Below are 21,704 nucleotides of genomic sequence, written 5' to 3' on the forward strand. Positions count from 1 at the left end.
GCAGATTTTGCTATCTACCAATCTGATCCGTGGGTCCACTTAATAAAAAATAAAAAGAGCTACTATTGGCATCTCAACTTTTACTTATTACACCCCTATTTCGTAAAGGGTTGGGACTTGGGATATGTAGACTCATAAAAGTGAACTCATATGTTCACACATAATCTTGATCGTGTATTTGTGAGACCTAACAATTAAGATTTATCTTAGAGATTCACAACATATTCTAGAGATACATCTTTATGCTAATGGTTGGATCTCACATATAAATAATTGGGATTGTTTGTGAACATATGAGTTTACTTTTCATGAGTTTACCGGTCGTGACCCTTTCTTAAATTATTTATCATGTCCCAATTATAGATTAAAACACATTCTTCAAATATTACAAAGGTTTAACTTAAATTATAATCTCAACATTACAAAATATTTTAACACTCCTTGAAATAATTTCAATAGTTATTTACAATGATGACTAAAGTCTCATATAAATCTTAAGTCGTGATAATATGACTCATCAAATGGCATACTCAATCGTTCCTAACATGACAAGTTTACGAATCATATATCTGTACGTCTTGGGATACAAGATTGCACTTCCCTATAAAATAATGTATCTCAAGGGAATAGTGTATCCTAAGACGTACAGATTTATGATTCTCAAACTTGTCTACATTTGGGAGTTGATTGAATATGCCACCTGATGAGGCATATTATTTGGACTCTAATTCCTAAACCCAAAAAATAGAAATTTAGAAAAAAGAGAAAGAGAGAGATAACTTTTCTATGGGCACTCCAACTTTTATTTATTTTCAATCATTCACTAATTTTTTTTTTTCCATTTTGAATTGGAGTATGATAAGTAAAATTTGTGGTGCCACTTACTAGCAGTTCTAAAATAAGTAGGACAAACATGCGAAGGTCAATGGGCTTAGAAAAGTGTCAACAAGCCCACACTCAATTGAGCTTGGAATTGGGTAGGTTTAATAAATATGGGAGCCACACCTTGTGGAAAAGACTTTGGCTGTCATCGCATGCCGAGTTTAATTTTGACCAACCACACCACTGTTTCTCTCTCTTTCATTGAACTTTCTCTCACCGTACACGGCTCCTTACACGTTTGAATTCCTTCATAAATAAAAGGATTTCTTCACTTTTTTTTAACAGACTTTCACCTTCTCTAGTCTCTACCAATACAACTGATCCAACTCGTTTCGAGTCATGGCATACCTACCGAATTACCCAGCAGTTCCTGACTGGCTCAACAAAGGAGATAACGCATGGCAGATGACGGCATCAACTCTCGTTGGCCTTCAAAGCATGCCAGGTCTCGTTATCTTGTACGGTAGCATCGTTAAAAAGAAATGGGCCGTTAACTCAGCTTTCATGGCTCTCTACGCCTTCGCTGCTGTCCTCATATGTTGGGTTCTACTATGCTATCGCATGGCGTTTGGTGACAAGCTTTTACCTTTCTGGGGTAAGGGTGCACCTGCCCTGGGACAGAAATATCTAATTAATCGTGCTGTCGTACCCGAAAGTACTCATCATCATTCCAACGGAGCAATTGAAACCCCCATGAACGAGCCATACTACCCAATGGCCTCTCTTGTATATTTCCAGTTCACCTTCGCTGCTATAACACTTATATTACTGGCTGGATCGGTTCTTGGTCGCATGAATATAAAGGCTTGGATGGCTTTTGTTCCTCTTTGGCTCATATTTTCCTACACTGTTGGTGCATTTAGTCTTTGGGGTGGTGGCTTTCTTTATCATTGGGGTGTGATTGATTACTCAGGTGGTTATGTTATTCATCTTTCTTCAGGAATCGCTGGGTTCACAGCAGCCTATTGGGTAAATAACTGAGTTGACTCAAAGACATACTTTATTATCTCACTCTTACCTTTTATACATAGTTTTGGCAAGAATATTGAAATTTTTTTTTTCTTTTATCATTAATTGTTGTGTAGAATTGTCTTGTATTGATTTGAAATCCTAGTATGTAAATTGTTATTATCATCGGATTCTCATATTGGGGTCTTGCGATCGAGTCCCTTGCCCGGTATTTTTGGGGACTTGAGATGAGAATTATTCTTATACCAAGTGTAAATATGTACTGTTTGTTAGTATGAGTAACCTCCTGGGAAGTCCTCGCACTGCACCCCTACCTCATTTTAGTAAATTTATTTTTATTAGCAAAAAAAAGAATATTATTTATATAACATCATAAATTCTTAATTTCAGCTTATAATTGTTAGTAGTTGGGAGAAAATAGATTTAAGAAAGAGCGAGACAAGAAAGGTGAATCGATCCCTTCATAATTCTTTACTTTTGATAGTAAAGACAGTTAATCGCCTTTGAGGACAATGTAACCCATAAAAGATAAACCTCATTAATATTTGTGTCTATGTTTTTGTTTTATTTTGCATTGTTTGCTTGTTATTTTTTGCAAATTTTTGCAACATTAATGACTTGCATGTGCTATATATTATGTAGGTAGGACCGAGAGTTAAGAGTGATAGGGAGAGGTTTCCACCAAATAATGTGCTGCTTATGCTTGCTGGGGCTGGGCTCTTATGGATGGGTTGGTCGGGTTTCAATGGAGGGGCCCCTTACTCGGCGAATATTGATTCATCTATAGCTGTTCTCAACACCAACATCTGTGCTGCTACAAGTCTTCTTATATGGACTTCGCTCGACGTGATCTTCTTCGGGAAGCCTTCAGTGATCGGTGCCATTCAAGGGATGATGACCGGCCTAGTCTGTATTACTCCCGGAGCAGGTGCACACATACAAAACGACAACTGTGTACACAATGTAGAATTATACATTTAGGTTTGGTGGAAACACTATTCTTTTATTTAGGATTATTACTTATAACAAGGACTTTTCTAGGGTTCTACCTTGTTGAACACAATTAACAGTTGACATGAGAAGAAATTCACTAAAAATCAAAGAAAAATCTTGGCTGATGGTTTGGCATTTTGTGCTCAAGTCGTCGGACCCTAGAATTTTTCTTAATTGTTATAATTCTCTCTTCTAGAAGGATTATCTAATGGACTTTTCTCACCTAAAGCAAAGTTCGTTGCACATGCCTATGAGATGGGAAGGAAATTATTTTAGATTTCTTTGGGATTAGTAAATGTTTTCTAGGAATTGATTTCTTTGGACTTTTCTTGGAATATCCCTCATCTCCACAGTTGGTTTGATGAAAAGCCTCAAACCTTATTTGAAGTTAGTATTTTCCTACTTAAGTTCTAGGAAAACACTAGGGTTGAGGGTCTTCATCAAACAGACGGTTGAGATGTGGGAGATATTTAAGGAAGGTGTATCTCGAAACAAATTATAATAATTCTTAAAAAATCTGTAATGTTTGATGGAGAGCCTCAACCTAGCTAGAAAATTAGTTGTTATTTTAAAGATATAAATGTCTTGAAAATGAAAAGACCTATGGTCAAATTTATTTATTTAATGCCTAGGTGTAAAGATATTTTTAATTAATAAAAAAAACCTAATTGGACAAGCAGTTGAGATGGGAAGATATTTATTAACGACATTGACCCCTAATAAACTTTCCTAATCCCTAGGATTGAAATTAATATTGTTCTCATCCCATCTCAATAGGCAATAAAATGGGTCAGACTTGAAAAAAAATCTGAGTGATCCAAAAAATAAAAATTAGTGGGTTTGGATCCTTGGAGCAGATCCCAATAAAAAAAATGTCAAATATGATTTAATTTCGCTTGACCCGACATCACCGATGACTGACCTGCATGATCTAGGGATGTTTCTAATAGGAAATACAATTCAACCTGACCCAACCCAACAGATTAGGATATGATCTCAGTTAGTATGATCTAGGCGTATCCCAACATGCATATGGATATATTTAGATCCGATCCGGTTCCAACCCATTTTATGCCCAGCATCTCAATGATCCCTGGAGACCTTGAAAAAATGAAAAAAAAAATTCAAATTGGATTGGATTGGTGGCATTATTGTAATTATATGGACGATTTATCTGCAGGGGTGGTGCAATCGTGGGCAGCGATAGTGATGGGAATGCTTTCGGGTAGCATTCCATGGTTCACCATGATGATCCTACACAAGAAGTCTACGTTACTACAGAAGGTATGATATGCTTTTCGTTTTGTTGGCTTACATTAGTATTCACACGTACACATCTTGTCACACATGTCTTTCATGTGTGAATGTTTTAGGGAATTTTGATTTGCCTCCTCATTTAGTTAGTCAAATTTTAGATATATAAACATCAAAAATTTAGAAAATATATTCTTACCTCCCTTAATTGTTGACTCTAACGATTTCTATACTTAGAAAATGACAAAACTAAACCACCAATGATAGATCAGGAACCGGTTGAAATAAGGAGAAAAAATAACATTTAGTCCTTAAACTATACCATTAAATCTATGGTGCTGTTGTTCCCTTTCTTCTTCTCTTTTTTTTTTTTTGTTTTTGTTTTTTGGTGACGGGGGTTTCCAAACCGTAGCCCTAATTACCAGGGCGAGACAACTGACCTCTTAAAGTATCATATCTTGAAAAAATCCCTTTGATACATGCAATACTCTACAAACTACACATACCAGATAGGCAAAGATAAATCCATGAACTATAAAAACATGATTTACTGAAGAAAAAACATTACTAAACTTGGTGTTACTTATAGTGATGTTTTTCTCATATTCCTCAAGAGCCATAGAGAATAATCCTAGATGTTGTAACATGTAATTATTTTCAAAGTTAAGAATTAATAAAAAAAAAAAGGTGGGGTCCTTTAACACCAACTTACTCATATAAATAAAAAATATGATTTGTTGTACCACAATTATCTTATGTGTAATGATTTTCTAACGCCCCGCTTTGACACACGCCCCCATCACAGAACCGTAGATCATTTGTCTTGGGATACAAATAATCATAAATATTTTTTCTTGTGTATCCCAAAGCAAATGATCTAGGGGTATGTCGGAGGGGGACTTATTACAATGCTTCATATTCTAGTACTTTAAATAGGACCAATTTGAAAAATTGATCCTACCAAGATTTATTTTTTCTCATATATAAGAAAACAGGAAAAAAAAAATCTAAATTATGGTACTTTGTGTTAAGGTGGATGACACACTAGGTGTGTTTCACACGCACGCAGTAGCCGGGCTGTTGGGTGGGCTCCTTACTGGGTTGTTTGCTGAGCCAGCTCTGTGTAGGCTCATCTTACCAGTATCGAACTCAAGGGGTGCGTTCTATGGCGGTAGCGGAGGGGTTCAGTTCTTGAAACAATTGGTTGCGGCACTATTTGTTACAGGATGGAATATAGTATCAACCACAGTAATTCTTCTTGGTATAAGGTTGATCATACCCTTGAGGATGCCTGAAGATCAGCTTTTGATTGGAGATGATGCTGTGCATGGTGAAGAAGCTTACGCCCTTTGGGGTGATGGAGAGAAATATGACCCCACCAAGCATGGTTGGCACACATCATCTTATCATGACGAAATGATACAAACACAAAGTGTCAATGGTGCTAGAGGTGTAACTATTCAATTGTAGTGTGCGTGTTTGTGTGTGTGTGTGTGTGTGTGTGTGTGTGTGTGTGTCTGTGTGAGAGAGATAGAGAGAGAGAGAGAGGACGGGGTGCATAGTTCATATGTGTCATTGTAATTATAATTTTGTAATAGTGGGAGGGATCGTAGTATACTTTATAGCAAAATAGCAATTTTAATTTTGAGAGTTGTTTAAAGTTTAAACTTACCTCCCTAGATAATGAGGCATATATGAGGTGTTTCCTTGGTCAAAATTTTCAGTTGTTTCTTTGACCCTTTTACCTTTGATAGTCAATTAAAATGTCCCTGAGAATTGGGTGGCTACTAAGGTTAATTTATCAAAACGTGCACCGAAAATCGATTAATTCCCAAAATGGCATTATTCAAAGTAATTTTGAAAATGATATTTTACCATTTTTGAAAATAATTTTTTTACCAAAATAGTAATAATTAAAAAAAATGAACAATGTTCTTTACAATTTTCATACTGAAATTTAATACCCTTATTTTTTTTTTGGGTATAAAAGGGTATTTTCGGTATGAAAAAAAGTACTGTTCATTTTACTTTTTGACATTTAAAAAAAAAAAAATTTATTTCCAAAAACAGTAAATTACCTTTCTCAAGATTAATTTAAATAGTACACGGTTTAAGGAAGTAATCGATTGGCTTACCCAATAAAAGAGAAAAAGAAAAACTGAAAAAGAAAAAATTAAAATATATATATATATATATTCATGAATTTGTAGAACTCGCCGATCTTGTTTATAAACTACATTTTGAAAAACAAAAAAAATTAAATAGAGAAAATTAACAAATTAAAAAATTAAAATTTGGTAAATAAAACCCTAGTTTTGAAACAACTCAACTCAGTAAACTATGATGAGATGATGGACTATGCTCATAAATTGAATTTTCTTTTAAATTTTATTGGAAAGTGGTTGATCAAATTCAAATATCACCATCACTTTGAAATGTGAAAGAAAATATATATTAACTTTATCACATGTGAAACTTGGTTTATTTAATATAAATTTTCATGGGCCATATTCCTCCAACCCACTGACAATAACCTCTCTTATCTGTTTTCTCTAATCGAATATGACCAATCTTTTTCTAAGTGCGCGTGAGGTGTTTTTCTTAGAGGAAGAATATGTGATAGTTATGTTGTCTCAGACGCCTATTTTGACTTTTTTATGTTTTGAACTTTTTATGGAAGAGGTAGGCTTAGAAGTTTTCAGACCAAGTAAGGCTTGGGCTTGGAACCCTGCCAATAAATTGGGCTGAATGCAGATGGGCTGGGCTACAACATGCAATTTTTTTTAAAAAAATATCAAATCTAAACTCCAAATTTTTTTCATTCACATCTTCTACCACTATTTTTTTAAGGAAAAATATATATATATATATATAAAGAAGAAGAAGAAAAAAATTAAGATTTTTATTTTGTGTTTTTCTATGAAAAATCAATATGGTAATTTTTAAATTTTGTGGAGAGTTGTTTTGTAATATATTTTGGATTTATAAAAAAATTGATAAGTACACCTCAAAATGTAGCCAATCCTCCTACAAATACGTGCGACTCTAACACCATTGTATTGTCACATGCACGACGTTAAAAAAAAAAAAAAAAGGGCGGGGGTGAATTCGACTTGACCATTTTAAACACTATGTGGGAAAAAAAAAAAGGGTAAATTCGATGGACCTTAGAGTTGAATTTTCCCCCTATTTCACGTAGTGATGGAGGTCTCATCCATTTTGTTCCTTAAAAAGTCGTAAAAGGGTTTCAATTTTGCTTGATTGTCATATTTCCACCATAAATGAAAATAGAAGCCGTGAATTGTGGTCTATAGGGCTTAGGAATCATGAGAAATGAGTTAGTCGTGTTGATGCATTAGATCGTACTCCAAATATCATACATTGTGAACAATAGTTTTGGATCTAAATACATGGTTTGGTTTCAATAAAAATGCAATCTAATAACACTTGGATTATTAAATAGGGATCCCATATAATTAGGCATGAGAAAATATATAGTTTAGATTATATATTTTTATTTAAAACTATAGAAATATATCTATATTTCATATGTATTTTTGAAATCATAATTTGACCCGGTTTGAACCTGATCCAATTGTCATCGGATCACATTTTTTATTGAAAAAATGCATGATATAGGAAAAGGTTCCAATTCAATATGGTATCAGATTGGATACAAATCCAAGTTCTAGCTAGATTACCCCATTGATCCAAACCCTAGTTAAATAGGCATGTTTATTGTAGAATTAATCTTACGACGACTTTTATATGCTCGAGCATCATTCAACAATGCGCTTCGCACAAACCTATGAGATAGAGACATGAGGGAATAGAAACTCCACTTAAAGAACACTTTGAATTTGCCTTTTGGAATCATTTTAGAACTTAAAAGCTCTTTTAGAATCCAAATTATCTAAAATGAGTAGGAAGTTAGTGGCTCAGACTCACTTTCAGAATTTGTAGAAATACGGAGAAACTTATAAAATACATGTTGTTCGGATGATAATTCCCTTGTTTAAGGGTTGGGGTCCCAGTGATGCTTATCACAAGGATAATTGTCAATCATTTGATTTTGTGTTTACACGGTCAAGACCTTGTGTTATTTCTTGAGTCAACAAAACCAAAACCGATAAGTAATGACTTAAAATAGCCCTCAGAATGGTTCTAAGATATTAAATAAAAAAATGCTGATTGACTTTGTTGGGCTGGGCCCAGTTGAACAAATATAACATGAGAATAATACACGAGCCCAACCATGTAAATAAAAATCTAACAGTTCGAATATATTATCTTCGAGATAAGTATGATTGGGGCATATATTATCTGAATATACATGATATCGCAACCATTGGATGTTATACTTACATGGCCAACATCCTTCAGCCCAATCTTAAGTTAAGAGAAATCCCAAACCTAGACCCATTCCTCAAAAAAATATTCTCTGACCAAACAAAATAGGAAAACGATTTCTCGTTAGAGAGGAAAAATCATTGGATTATTCTCTCGCAATTATTCTACTGTGAAAGTTAAAACTCACAATCTTTTTGACATTTTCCTTGAACATTGGGAAACATTTTAGAAGGAAAATCATTTTCCTAAGACAATTTTTACTATTTTTTCTCTTTCCAAATAAGAACATTTTCTCTACAACCATACACACACTAAGATTAGACTCATTTTAATTTGTCAAGTTGTGTCACCTAGGTCTGCAACTTGGGCGGGCAAAACGCAATGGTTTGAACTCAACCTTGGATCAAATCCGGTGACTGTTTGCTTTGGTTCATCCATAGGTATCGATCGGTTTGCACAATTTTTTTTTTTATACAACATGAGTATTGTCCAGACCCCTAAGCCCGACTAATAAGAGCAAGGCAACTGGCCTGTTAGAGCACTATATCTCACCCAAATCCCTAGGGTACAAGAATTCCCCACAAATCACACATACCAGGTAAGTCCGGAAAATCTCTGTGAGTGGCCAACGAGACGGGGGGGGAGGGGGGCTTGAACTCAAGATCTCTCCCTTTTAGAGGAAAGTCTTGGCCACTAGATTGCCCAATTTACCCAAATCCAAACTTAATATGATTATAATTTAAAATATATTCAAAATATCTTGGTTTCTTTCTCATTCATAAATCACATTTTAAACTTTACTTAATCACCATCTTCTTCGTCATTACACTTGCTAATAATTTCATGTATGTAAACTTCGAATATATTTCTAGGATAACAAATTGCAAATTTTATATTTTTTACATACAACTTATCCTTATATAAGCTCTTATCATTACTAAATTACCTAGTATTTAGGAGGAATGAACCAAACTGACTTAGGTTCGGCTCGGGTTGAGCATTTCATGGCCAAGGTCAAGTTGGACAGGCGCGGGTCAAGTGTTGGTTGGGTGCAGGTTGATCCCCAACCCAGTCCAACCTGCCCAAGCTGCAGCCCTAGTGTCACTATAGCCATCCCAAGGATTCATTCGACCCATGAAGAAGAAACTTAATGGGAACTAGGTCAAAGAACCACATAGAATTAGGGCTGCTAATGGGCCAGGTTGTCATGGATTTGTTTTGGGTAGTGTTACGAGGTCAGTTTAACCATCAAGCTGGGCGAAATTTCTACGACTGGGCACGTTGAGAGGCTCAAGCTGTAAATAGACCCAAATACTCATGGACCAGCCTTGGACATAAGTAATTTTTGGCACTGTCCAGTCATTAAATGGGCTTTGGCTGAGTGGGATTTGAGGCCCAATTAGCATGGCCAACCCATTAACAGTTACTAGTCTGTGTTTCTCAAACCTTATCTATCATTCTTTGAAATTGGTCTCTACCAAGAAACACATAATAGACCATGGGCTAAGTTAATTGGCTTGCACTTATTATTAAAACCAAGAAGTAAAAAAAAAAGGCTAACTTTTTCCTATATCTTCTTCAACTATGAGGAAAGTTAAATACTATCTAATTTTATATTTATAATAGATGGGTCAATCCAAATACATTTATAAATCTATTTATAGGCATTTTTTGTATTTCAAAAAAATTATTTAATACGAATTTTAATCAATAATATTCATCCTTCTCTCATTATGATAGTATAGATGAGATAGGTCATTATCTTTGCATGCCCTTAGATTTTGTGTGTGAGAAAAATCTCATACCTTTGTATTTGTTTGTTGGCTTTATTTAGTTTTTTCAAAGAATAATTATTTTCTGACCTCGCCCCCTCTAACATACTCCCCCGTACTGTCTTGACGTGGAATCTGTTAGAATCATATATATTTTCCTCAAGATACGCAACTGCACATCTTCATAAATATGTTAGAGGGTGGGAGTCAGAAAATCACAATTATTTTTCAAATATATGGTTATATCACATGTCATCTTGCATACTCATCCTTCTTCCATTATTATAGTATAGATGAGATATTGTAAGTCATTATTTTTATATGTTGTGAGAAAAATAGTGTACCTTTGTCTTTATTTGATATCTTTATATAGTTTTTTTTTTTTTTCTAAATTCATGATTATATCTCATGTCATGTTACTCGTATTATTTTCAGAAATGTCAACGCATGTTCATTTTAAGTATTTTGTATAAAACACGATTTACATAGCATCCAAATATCGGTATAGAGTCAATGCCATGGTCCGCCTACTCATTATGTCTTGCGCTTTATTAGATAATGTATTTATCGCTTTTGATATACGAATTGTCGGGTGTATCTCATCATCGCACATGATCAAGTCTTCTCAATATGAAGATAACAACTTTATGATGTAGAATCGAGACTCAAAGATTGTGTTTGAAAAGATGATCAAATTATCTTTCTCAATCTCGATCTCAATGACGATCACGAGCGATTTTTCATGGTCTCCCAATATCCTCCACAACCTGATTTGATCCAATAATTAATCAACCATGCATTAAAGCAGCATTTTAGAAGAAAAAAAATGTACTAAATCAATGATTCGATTTGTATCAAAGTTGATTTAGTTCAAATAAAACAATTGATTTTTACAAAATATGTGGTACAACCATCAAACCTATTATACTATTAACTTTTATAAATCAATTTACAATACAAATATTTTTTTAAAAAAATTATTTTGCAAGATAATATTTAAAGTCCGACCAACCTTACTACGATAGTGAGGAAAAAAAAAGGCCTTACTAAGTCTCATCCATCGCCAAAATAGACCTTGAGATCTATAAACAAGTCCTCAAGATTCTTAACAAATCTCAATGTCTTGTCTTATACATCTCAAGGCTTTTTTACTATGGATGTGGCTTAGTAGGGCATTTTTCCTTGCTATTATGATAAAGATGGTTTCTCTAATATATTTGGGGAAGACCACAATTTTTGTAAGAAAATCTTCACTCGGTCAATCCTTGGCTGAGGTATTATGGATAGAGAACTATAGATCTATTTACTTGAGATACACATATGTAAATCTCCATAAAAGTGCATTTGTGTATCTCGAGACAATGAATTTATAGTTCCATGTAGGGGTGCAACTTGGTTCGGGTTTGCGCAAAATCAAAATCGAACCAACCAAGGTCGGTTCCACTGTATTGGAACCAGAACCGAACCAACCCAAACCGACCTTAATTCGGTTTGGTTTGGTTCAGTTCCATGGGTTGTTTGAAATCAAGTAGAGCCATTTTCGATCAGAAATCAAAACTCATAAAGAATCTTAATTGATGCGAATTGAAAGAGGGGGGAGAGGGGTTTTTAAAGGAGAGCAAAGAGGGAAGATGGAAGAGTGAATAAATGGCAGTTAGAGAAAGAGAGAGAGAAAGAGATGTTGGGCTTTGTGGAGCCTAGTTATATTTGATCCGGTTGACGACCCGACCCGACTTGAATAATGTTTGCGTGGTATTTTGGTGAGATATTTTCTAAGGCTTAGTCCATGGAGTGGAGGCTTGGGCCTGTTTTGTAACTCATTGTGTATCATGTGCACAGTATATAGAAGCCATTTTTGGTGATTAGGGTTTTTGTAAGGTTTTGGTTGTCGTCTTTGAGACTTGAGCCGCACTTTGTAATTCTTCTCGAAAATAATGAAATCTCTACAACTCCATGGATGTAGACAAATTGCCGAACCACGTAAATATTGTCTTGTGTGTGTGATTGCTTTCTTTTTTACATATGTTTTTCTCTATTTTTGTTTCTCACAAGTTGGAAATTTTCGGTTGAATTCCTTATAAGAGAGAGAGAGACAATTGTACATCAGGACGAGAGAGAACGAGATGTAGCCCACAGTCGGTCGCCGAAGTTGAATGCAAATCACAGCTGCACGCCTACACAGTCATACTATCACACACAATGACAAGAGACGAGAAAGAGAGAGAGAGACAACAGTCGGTCGTTGGAGTTGAGTGCAAACCACAGTCTCACTGTCACACTGTCGTAAACAATGGCAAGAGACGAGAAAGAGAGAGAGAGAGAGAGAGAGAGAGAGAGAGAGAGAGATGGAGGGGGAGGGGTGACCGCGGGCAGCCACACGTTTGCTACAAAAGACGAAAGAGAGATTATAGAGAAATGGGGGACCGAAATAACGAAAGGGATGAGGGTTTTGATTTTGTGAAAAAATAAAAATCAAATAAAAATTTAATATTTTATTTTATATTAATAGTGATTCGATTTTCAATTTGATTCGATTTTTTATATTATCTGAATCGAGAATCAAATTGAATTCATCAGTTCTACATTTTTTAAATCCAAAATCGAATCGGTAATAGTCTAAATCGAATCAAACCAATCCAAATTGCACGATTTGATTTGATTCTCGGTTTGAACCGAATTAAGTTGCACCCGTAGTTCCATGTCCATAAAACATCAGTCGAGTATCAATCGAGGGAAGGCTTTCTTGTTAGGATATTAGCACTACGTGATATTTTATTAAATAATTCAAAAGATGGCACTAGATGGAGACGACAGACCGCGTGTCATGTGCGAAACCTACACAGATAAGTATTTAAATAGACCACAGTCGAACGCGTGTCGGAGGCAAAATCAAAAGAGATACTCGGGTAGTAAGTCAGGTCTTGTGTATAATTATGACAAATTTGACCAAAATAATGTCCCTCGTATTATCTGACGCGTGTCACTTAATCTGAATTAGATACGTCTGCGTTTCGTCGTACATAACGTTTGCCTCAGTTATTTTATGGACTGTATGATGGTACATCAATGGTTGAAGTATTATAGTCATAACTAGTCTGAGTCGACTCAAAAAATGGCGGTCAACTCGACTAGTTGAAGTATGAGTTGCGTTATAATATAAAGCATTACGTAAGACAAATTGTGAGTGATGGAAAAGAATTTGTTGTCGAAAATAACATCAAACTTAGATGTTTGGCACCTTGAAAGGTTCCAAGCTTCACACTAGAATACATAAATGCAATCGTGCTAAAAGAGTAGGGGCAGCATACAAGTTGTGGAACATCGAAATTTGGTATTTTTTGAGATCCACAAGAAATCAATCAACGATTCTATGCCGTTGCCACATCAAATCAAGTGTAAATACTCAAGTCAAAAAATCATTTTGAATAACGATTTTCTTGACTCCCCCCTCTTACATACTCTCCTGACGTGGCATGTGCTACGATCATATTTTTCTTCCTTAAGATACACAACTCTACACATTATGGGGATGTGCAATTGCGTATCTTGATGAAATTTGTGATTCTAGTGCATGCCATGTTAGGAGAGTATGACAGAGGGAGGGAGTCAAAAAATCACAACTCTTCGTAAATATAAAAGAGAGGTGATAATATGACTCCCCCACTTGGCATACTCAAAATACTCTCTTGACATGGCACATGCTAGAATCATAGATTTTATGTCTCAGGATACACATGCACATCTCCATAAATATGTGTAGTTGTGTATCTTGAAGAAAAGATCTATGATTCTAGGACATGTAACATCAGGAGAATATTTTGAGTATGTCACATGGGGGTGTTTGAGCGATACCATGTTTAACAATTTCTTACCTTGAGGGATGGGCTCAATGGCAATTTCAAATCAATAAATTGTGAATTTAATACTTAGGGGGTGTTTGTTTAACGTTGATTTCAGCACTTAATGCTGAATGCAATTCAGCTTCAACAATCAACACGTTTATTTACTCCACATTTTCAGCACTTATTGCTGAAAAATAAGTGAAAAGCATTAAGTGAAGTTTGATCACTTAATTTTTTTGCTGAAGCGGTAAGCACCGGTCTTTTTCAACACGGACAAGTATGCCCTTATACTTGAAATGATATTACCTCTTATGTCCTATGGATAATGATATAAGCACCCCACAAATTAATAAGGCAACCTACACCAATATTATCGCTTCCTTATTTTCTCTCTCATCTACATATTTTAATAATATTAATTCAAATTAAAGTGAGAAAATTTCGACCCTTAAAGAACCGAAATTTTCTCTCTCCTCTATGCATTTAAATAATATTAAATATTTCAAAAAAATAAAAGAGGAGAGAGAAATTTCCTCTTTCCTTTTTTATTTTTTGAAATATTTAATATTTAACGAAATATTTATATTTAATATTCTCTCTCTTTAATTTGAATTAATATTATTTTTTAATTTGAATTAAAAAATTTTAAAATTTACTTTTTAAATGATGTGAAGGAGAGAGAATTTGTTCGGCTAGGTTTCCAAAACGAATTTCATTAAATTTAGTATTTTTTTAATAAATAATTTTTATTTTTAGATTTTATTAATAATTTTTTCTTAAACATACAACTGTTGAAAAGGGTAATATAGTCAATTTACCAATTTTCAGCATTAAGTAACAAACAGATTTATGTGATTACAACGTTTAATTTGAATCAGTTCAGCACAATTCAAATCGGTAAACAGACAATAATTTCAGCGCTTATACAGTTTCAACAATTATAATCATTCAGCACAATTCAGATCGGTAAACAGACAATAATTTCAATGTTTATACTATTTCAGTAATTATAGACACTCAGCACTTATTTATTCAGTTTAACAAACAACACCTTAATATAAGCATTAATTCCTTAAGGATCACTTGTCAAGACACACCCTCACTTACCTAATGCATGTGATGTGCATGTGTTGTACATGCCTTAGGAGTAGTCCTTCGACAAGACCATAGAATGGGAAAAGTCCAAATATAAACTCTATGGGATATCCAATTATAAAAAATAAAAATAAAAACAAAAAAAGAGTATGCCACGTGGGGAAGTCATAAAATCATTACTCAATATTTAAAAAATAATAATTAATAGTAATTTTTGTGGATACATTTTAAATTTAAAAATAGCTTCTTTGATAACATACTAGGAACCACACTGTCCACACCCACGCGTACATCATCATTAGCTGAGGTGATCACATACGAAACTAAACTCTTGGAACAAAGAACCCACCTTTACCCAATCGAGAACCTCAACTTTAAAAATATGTGGGACCCACATCTCGATAATGTGTCCCACTAACAATGGATGATGGCCACGAGATCAACCTCCTCCATAGCTAATAGACATCATAATGCAAAGATAGGAAAGAAAACAAAGAGAAGACATATGGTAGACCACTTGTGGAAGTTGAATGATGAGTTTTGGGGCCCACACGTGTAAAGATGCCTCTTCAAAAGATCTCTATTGTTTAGCCAGTAATGGTGGGGCCTCCTCATCATGTTCCACCCGTGTTGACCCAGCGTGAAATGTGAACACACGTGTTTCACTTTCGAATTTTAAAGGTGTGTTTGGGGGAGGACCACAGCTGTACACCCCTCACCCAATTACACAGTGAGAATCATAATGAATTTTGAGAAAGAAGCACTAAATGACAAAAATTATTTTATTAATTAATTAATATTAATAGTGTTTTATGTTGGTTTAATGTCCAATACTAATACTTTGTACAAATATGGATTGTTGACTACATACATTATATGCCTTTTATGATGCTCTTATTATATTATGACTTGCACGTGTAATATATTTATATAGAGTCGTGATAATTTGACTTACCCAAGTGGCATACTCAATCGACACCACTGATGTGATATGTTTGAGAATCATAGATATGTACTCCTCGAGATACATGATTCCCTCGATTACACTTTTTATGGAATAGTGCAGTTGTGTATCCCGAGGTGTACAAATCTATGATTCTCAAACATGTCACGTCAGGAGTTTCAATTGAGTATGCCACATGAGTAAGATTATCAAGATTTTTATTTTTTATTTTGATAACCGACTATCCCTATAGACAGTGGATTGAGCCCGTATCTAAATTATGCCTAGTCTATAGACCATGGTCTTGTTCAAGGACTAGTCCCAGAGCACGTGCAATGCTTGTACATCATACACACACACTAGGTAAGTGAGGTGAGCACTTGCTAGTGGCTCTTGAGGAATTAATATTCATACTAGGTATTGAACTTATCTAATTTTATTACTTGTTTGAATCATTTTTTTTAATAAATTATGAATAATTTTTACAATTTTTCAAACAAGGGTTAGGAGAAAGATAACCCCGAGGGGGTGGTTCAATGGCAATTTCAAATCCATTGAGCTGTGAGAGTCTATAGGTTGTGTGTTCCATACCCACTATAAGCAATATCTCCTCAAGGCCACTCACGATGGCGTTCCCTCACGTACCTGGTGTGTGTGTGTAATGTGCGATGCTGCAATTGCCTGGGGGAGGGTCCCATATGCCTTGGTTTCGGCCCTAGCTCATCCGGTCCTTGTAATCGGACGAAAGTCCAGACATCCTTGTTATTAAAAAAAGAAAAGAAAAAAAAAAAAAGGTTACGATAAAGATGAAAAGATGTATGATTAATAACATTCACAATAAAATTAAATTTTAAAAAGAAAAGACAAAAAAAACAATAAATATAAGATATTTGGCAAATGCTGAAGGCCAAAAATCTAGGAGCTGTTCTTCTCGAGGCCAATTCCTCTCAAGGCAAACTTCAAGTCCTGAATCATAGTGCTAAGCTAACAACCAAGCATATTGACCAGTTGAGACCTTCAAATATATATTCATGACATATTGAGATAAGAGTTACCTGAAATACCAAGCCAATCGATCCGTCACTAGGATCCATTCCAAAACAGATAACACTTTTCGCTGATGGGATGCAATAGCTTGATGACATAAAAAACATGCTTAATCAAGTGCAACGGTAGTAGTGGACTGGTGGTGTGCTTAGTTCTCCAATCCTTCTATCTACCACACGTGCCATAAGAATTAATCGATAAAATCACTTTCATAGTCAACACGTGTCCTAACATGTGTGTAGATAACAAGCATAGCATCTGGTGGAGTAATTAAGACCAAACAACAAAGGGACACAGAAGTCAAAAAAATCAGATTAGAATGAGAAACAATTTATCACTTTCCAATTAAAGTCTAAATATTGCCGATTAAAACTTGACTTGATTATTGAAGTGTTTGTAAGGAATTTAAGAAAAGATGCAGAGAAGGGGATCGACCTCCCAAGGAGATTGCCATCCCACAACGAAGGAAAAAAAAAAAAAAAAAAAAAGACCAAAATATAAAGAACTAAGATAGATTTAGATCAAAGATTTATATTAAAAATAACAAATGTTTCAATGTTGAATTAAGTTATATTTTGTAATTGCAGTACATAGACAAAGGCAAGGGGGGCATTCAATTTCATGAAAGCTTATGACATATTTTATAGTAAAATGTAGTAGAAATAAAAATATTTTAAAAAACTCTAGGCCGACTATGTAAGTCAAGCTCCCATCTTGGCTAATGCTTTTGGGCAAAACTCCACTCACTCTTAAAGTCTCACTACCTATATCAAACTAAGAATAAGAATAATTACACTAACTGATCTACGACCACCCTAAGCTGAGTTGGCTTGTTTCGTGCCTTGAGGCCCTGCGATGGATGATTCATCATCTGACCGATAACGAGATGCGCAGGTCGATGAGCGAAAGACTCTGCCGGTGTATCACTAGCAGCTCGAGCAAGAGAAAGACTAGAGAAGAGACGCTCTTAAGCCGAGGCTGAAGCTCTTTTTCGGACGCCCAAGTGAGAGGGTAACCAGCTATGTTAGTTAGGCTGGTTACCCGTAGCGTGCTCAAAAGGGATTGGTCAAGGTAGGAGTCTGACCATGTTAGTTCAGTTAGTTGGACTCAAATATTTTCTTAATATACTATGGCGCGTTGGGTACAAGAACCATACACCATACATTTAGCCCGTCAATTCTATCAACCCCATTAATTAGGTAAGAGCTTGATGAGTCATCGACACATTTGTTTAAAAAATAGAAAAAAAAATATACTAAATAAATTAAATTGCATAGTTTTTTATTATTATGATCAGCCAGATGTACAGTATGGATTCAACAGATCAAGGGAATTAATACGTCTACGTATATGAACAACCTCGAGACATATTGCCCAATAAGTGTTGGCCAACAATATATATACTTAGGCGTCCACTATGGCGTGAGGCTGAGGTTATCCTAACGTGGATATAATATAAACCAAGGCAATAGCTAGAAACAAAAACAGATTCTATTATTAAACCTCTCCTTTGTCCCCCCTTTTAACATATCTTCCCCTTTCAACAATACAAAATTCATTAAGAAACATTCCCACATCAGATGATTAGATATAAATAGGGCCTATTTATACACTAGGACTTAATCTAGTGTGACTCTATGGACCCCTGACCCTCTCAATGCCAAAGAACACATGATCTCAAATAGAGTTATTAGTAGTAGTTGTAGTTGAGGTAGTAGAAGTACTTAGCTGAATGAAGTTTGAATTTTGGATTGGAATGGCATCCAAGATGATTAAGATAAGAACCTACGACAAGCAAATTGATAGAGTTCGCGTTGAAGATCTCATGAAGAGGTGCGAGGTAGGGCCAGCAGAGAATGCGTTCCTCTCCACGGACACGATGGGCGACCCCATTTGTAGGATTCGTAATAGCCCGCTTTACAAAATGCTGGTACTTCTTCTCATCTTATGTTCTTCTTCCCACCTTTCTTTTTCTTCGGCAATTAGTTAAAATGATGTCTAATCATGAATTTTTATCTAATTTAGGTGGCTGAGATGGATGACGAATTGGTTGGAATCATTCAAGGCTCTATAAAGATCGTAACAATTCGAAATCCCCCGAAAGATCGTGCCATTGTGGGATACATTTTGGGTCTCAGAGTATTACCTCTTTATAGAAGAAAGGGGATAGGTTTCAGCCTTGTTCGAAAATTGGAAGAATGGTTTATCGCCAATCAGGTCGATTTCGCTTACATGGCAACAGAGAAGGACAATGAAGCATCAGTGAAGCTCTTCACAGAGAAACTTGGATTTGTCAAATTCAGAACTCCTGCTATACTAGTCAACCCTGTTCACCACCACACGATGAACATACAACAAGGCGTCAAGATCATGAAGCTCAAGATTGATCAAGCAGAACGTCTCTACCGAAGGTTCATGGGTTCGACCGATTTCTTCCCACATGACATTAATAGAATCCTCGAAAACAAGCTAAGTTTGGGTACATGGGTTGCTTATCCACAAAGCGAGTCATGGAACAAGTTCGACTCCGATGGATGTTGCCCAACTAGTTGGGCAATGCTAAGTGTGTGGAATAGTGGAGACTTGTTCAAGTTAAAGGTTGGAAAAGTGCCTATATCTTGCCATATTTATGGAAAAAGCTCGAGATTGATCGATCGAGTCCTCCCATGCTTAAAGGTCCCTACGCTACCCGATGTCTTCAACCCATTTGGATTCTATTTCTTGTATGGTTTGCATCATGAGGGTCCGAGATCGGGTGTACTAATGCGTTCCCTATGCTTGTTTGCACATAACATGGCTACTAAGTGTAAGGACTGTAAGGTTATCGTCACTGAGGTAAGTGGGCACGACACATTGAAACTTCACATCCCACATTGGAAATTACTGTCGTTTCCCGAAGACTTGTGGTGCACAAAAGTCTTGAAAAATGAAGAGAAACATACGCTTTTCGAATTGACCAGAACCTCTCATCCAAGAGCCCTTTTCGTCGACCCTAGAGAGGTATGAAATTAACTAATATCCTCGGGGCCATATGATCCAACCCCACCTGTTGTATCACATTATTGTCCTTCAAATCTCTTGTTACTTTGACATCTGTGGCTTCTAATCTCCAAAGATTTCCTCAATTAGGTGCCGTCGCCGTTGGCTTTGTTCATAAATTTGATTGGGGAGGAGTGGTCCATCTTTTTCATGTCCTTTCTCATTTGAAAATTCGCTAGACCCTCCATGTCGGGCACAATGAATGTGAGTGTTGGATCGAAAATGCTCACGAGACAACAAAATGCAAAGGGCCCATTCTATTAGATGTTTTCAACAATCATGTAAGCTAGGAAGCTTATGTGTCTCTTGTGTTCTTATCACCTTCCTTTATTTTCCTTCGTCGATAGGTCCAGCCTTGGCCTGGTAGTAGAAACGTCAATGTCATCATTAACTCAAACGTAGAATTAAGGTCTTTCGATAGCCTCGTGCACATGGGATACATGAAATTTGTTAGTCTCACAAGTTGCAAGTCATAGTCGGGACCATATTTAGATAAACCAGTTTGAGTTAGGTGTGTATTCTCTCCTGGCAAATAAGGAAGCCTATTAATTTCATTATGATCTCGTTTTCAAAACCATGTGAAGTAATATAAGAAGTATGTAATAATCTGTTATTGATAGTGATGATAACGAGGGTGATTCCTATTGATTAGCCGACATAAAGGGCCAAAAGCCAACCATAATGTAACACCATGATTTTGATCTTTCGCGCACACGTATTTTTCCTAATCGAACAAATTGTGCACTGTGGGGCTATTTGTATCGACTTCTAATCAAGGATTAACGTCTTTAATCGATGAGTTTAAGTGCTCAATTTCATGCTTAAATGCCAGTATTTACCCACCCCATGTATAGATCATGTTCCTTGAACAAATTTTTGTAGCAATTATATTTGTCCAACAGATGTGAATATCATGTGTCTTACATTCACAAACCGTGTACACATTATTGGAATGAGTCGTGATTTTATGACTCCACCTCTGACACACTCCTATACGGGCATGGTTAGAACCATAGATTTTTCCCTAAGGATACAAAACTACACATCCCCATAAATATGTGCAGTTGTGTATCCTGAGGAAAATAATCTAGGGTTGTAGCACATGCCATGTCAGGGGGCGTCAAAAAATCATTATTCTATTGGAATGGATCTTCGCTGGAGTGACATCAAGATTGTACCTCATATCGCAGTGAAAATGTGTAGGAACCATAGATACTTTGTAATTCCTACACTCTTTCACGTCACAATGTGCCATGTGAGGTACAATCTTAAGGTCACTTCAGCATTATTCTATTGGAATTTAGTAAATTTTCAAAACGTGCATTAATGGGCCTGTGACATTGGGCCCCAAAATCCTACGCCAAGCCCAACCTGTCTCATAGACTGGTCAACAAAAGAAAAAGCACCATCCAAAGCCAGCTCCAATAGCAAGTATTCAAGTCTATTTATGAGCCAATCTGTTTTTTTGAACATAGGTCTCTAATATATATTACAAGTTATTGGGCCAAATGAAGCAAC

The 21,704-nt window shown here is 35.7% G+C and overlaps 2 protein-coding genes and 1 long non-coding RNA gene across 3 annotated transcripts; 2 read left to right on the top strand and 1 right to left on the bottom strand.

Moving 5' to 3' along the window:
* The first annotated feature begins 1,080 nt into the window (after window positions 1-1,080).
* On the top strand, window positions 1,081-5,765 carry LOC147385038 (ammonium transporter 2-like). The gene is made up of 4 exons (XM_086425145.1): window positions 1,081-1,851; window positions 2,494-2,779; window positions 4,025-4,128; window positions 5,131-5,765. Exons 1-4 carry the CDS (start codon window positions 1,222-1,224, stop codon window positions 5,566-5,568), a joined length of 1,458 nt encoding a protein of 485 aa, XP_086281271.1. The 5' UTR covers window positions 1,081-1,221; the 3' UTR covers window positions 5,569-5,765.
* Window positions 5,766-12,527: 6,762 nt separating this feature from the next.
* LOC147385039 (uncharacterized) lies at window positions 12,528-17,297 on the bottom strand. The gene is made up of 2 exons (XR_015172509.1): window positions 17,156-17,297; window positions 12,528-16,858 (listed from the first exon to the last, which is right to left on the bottom strand). It is a non-coding gene; the product is annotated as an uncharacterized LOC147385039 (long non-coding RNA).
* A 1,582-nt stretch (window positions 17,298-18,879) lies between these two features.
* Window positions 18,880-20,760, top strand: LOC147385040 (putative N-acetyltransferase HLS1). The gene is made up of 2 exons (XM_086425176.1): window positions 18,880-19,077; window positions 19,173-20,760. The coding sequence occupies exons 1-2, from the start codon at window positions 18,880-18,882 to the stop codon at window positions 20,151-20,153; spliced, it is 1,179 nt and encodes a 392-aa protein (XP_086281302.1). The 3' UTR covers window positions 20,154-20,760.
* The last annotated feature ends 944 nt before the right edge of the window (window positions 20,761-21,704 follow it).

This window comes from Akebia trifoliata, chromosome 15 (assembly GCF_017979445.1).
Source record: "Akebia trifoliata isolate Shusen 1 chromosome 15, ASM1797944v1, whole genome shotgun sequence".
NCBI lineage: Eukaryota > Viridiplantae > Streptophyta > Magnoliopsida > Ranunculales > Lardizabalaceae > Akebia > Akebia trifoliata.

Bases quoted from the DNA above. Each gene is read 5' to 3' on its own strand.
- LOC147385040 (XM_086425176.1), top strand. From the start codon at position 18,880: ATGAAGTTTGAATTTTGGATTGGAATGGCATCCAAGATGATTAAGATA. The intron at 19,078-19,172 runs GTACTTCTTCTC...TATCTAATTTAG, and splicing joins GCCCGCTTTACAAAATGCTG to GTGGCTGAGATGGATGACGA.
- LOC147385038 (XM_086425145.1), top strand. From the start codon at position 1,222: ATGGCATACCTACCGAATTACCCAGCAGTTCCTGACTGGCTCAACAAA. The intron at 1,852-2,493 runs GTAAATAACTGA...TATATTATGTAG, and splicing joins GGTTCACAGCAGCCTATTGG to GTAGGACCGAGAGTTAAGAG. The intron at 2,780-4,024 runs GTGCACACATAC...ATTTATCTGCAG, and splicing joins CTGTATTACTCCCGGAGCAG to GGGTGGTGCAATCGTGGGCA.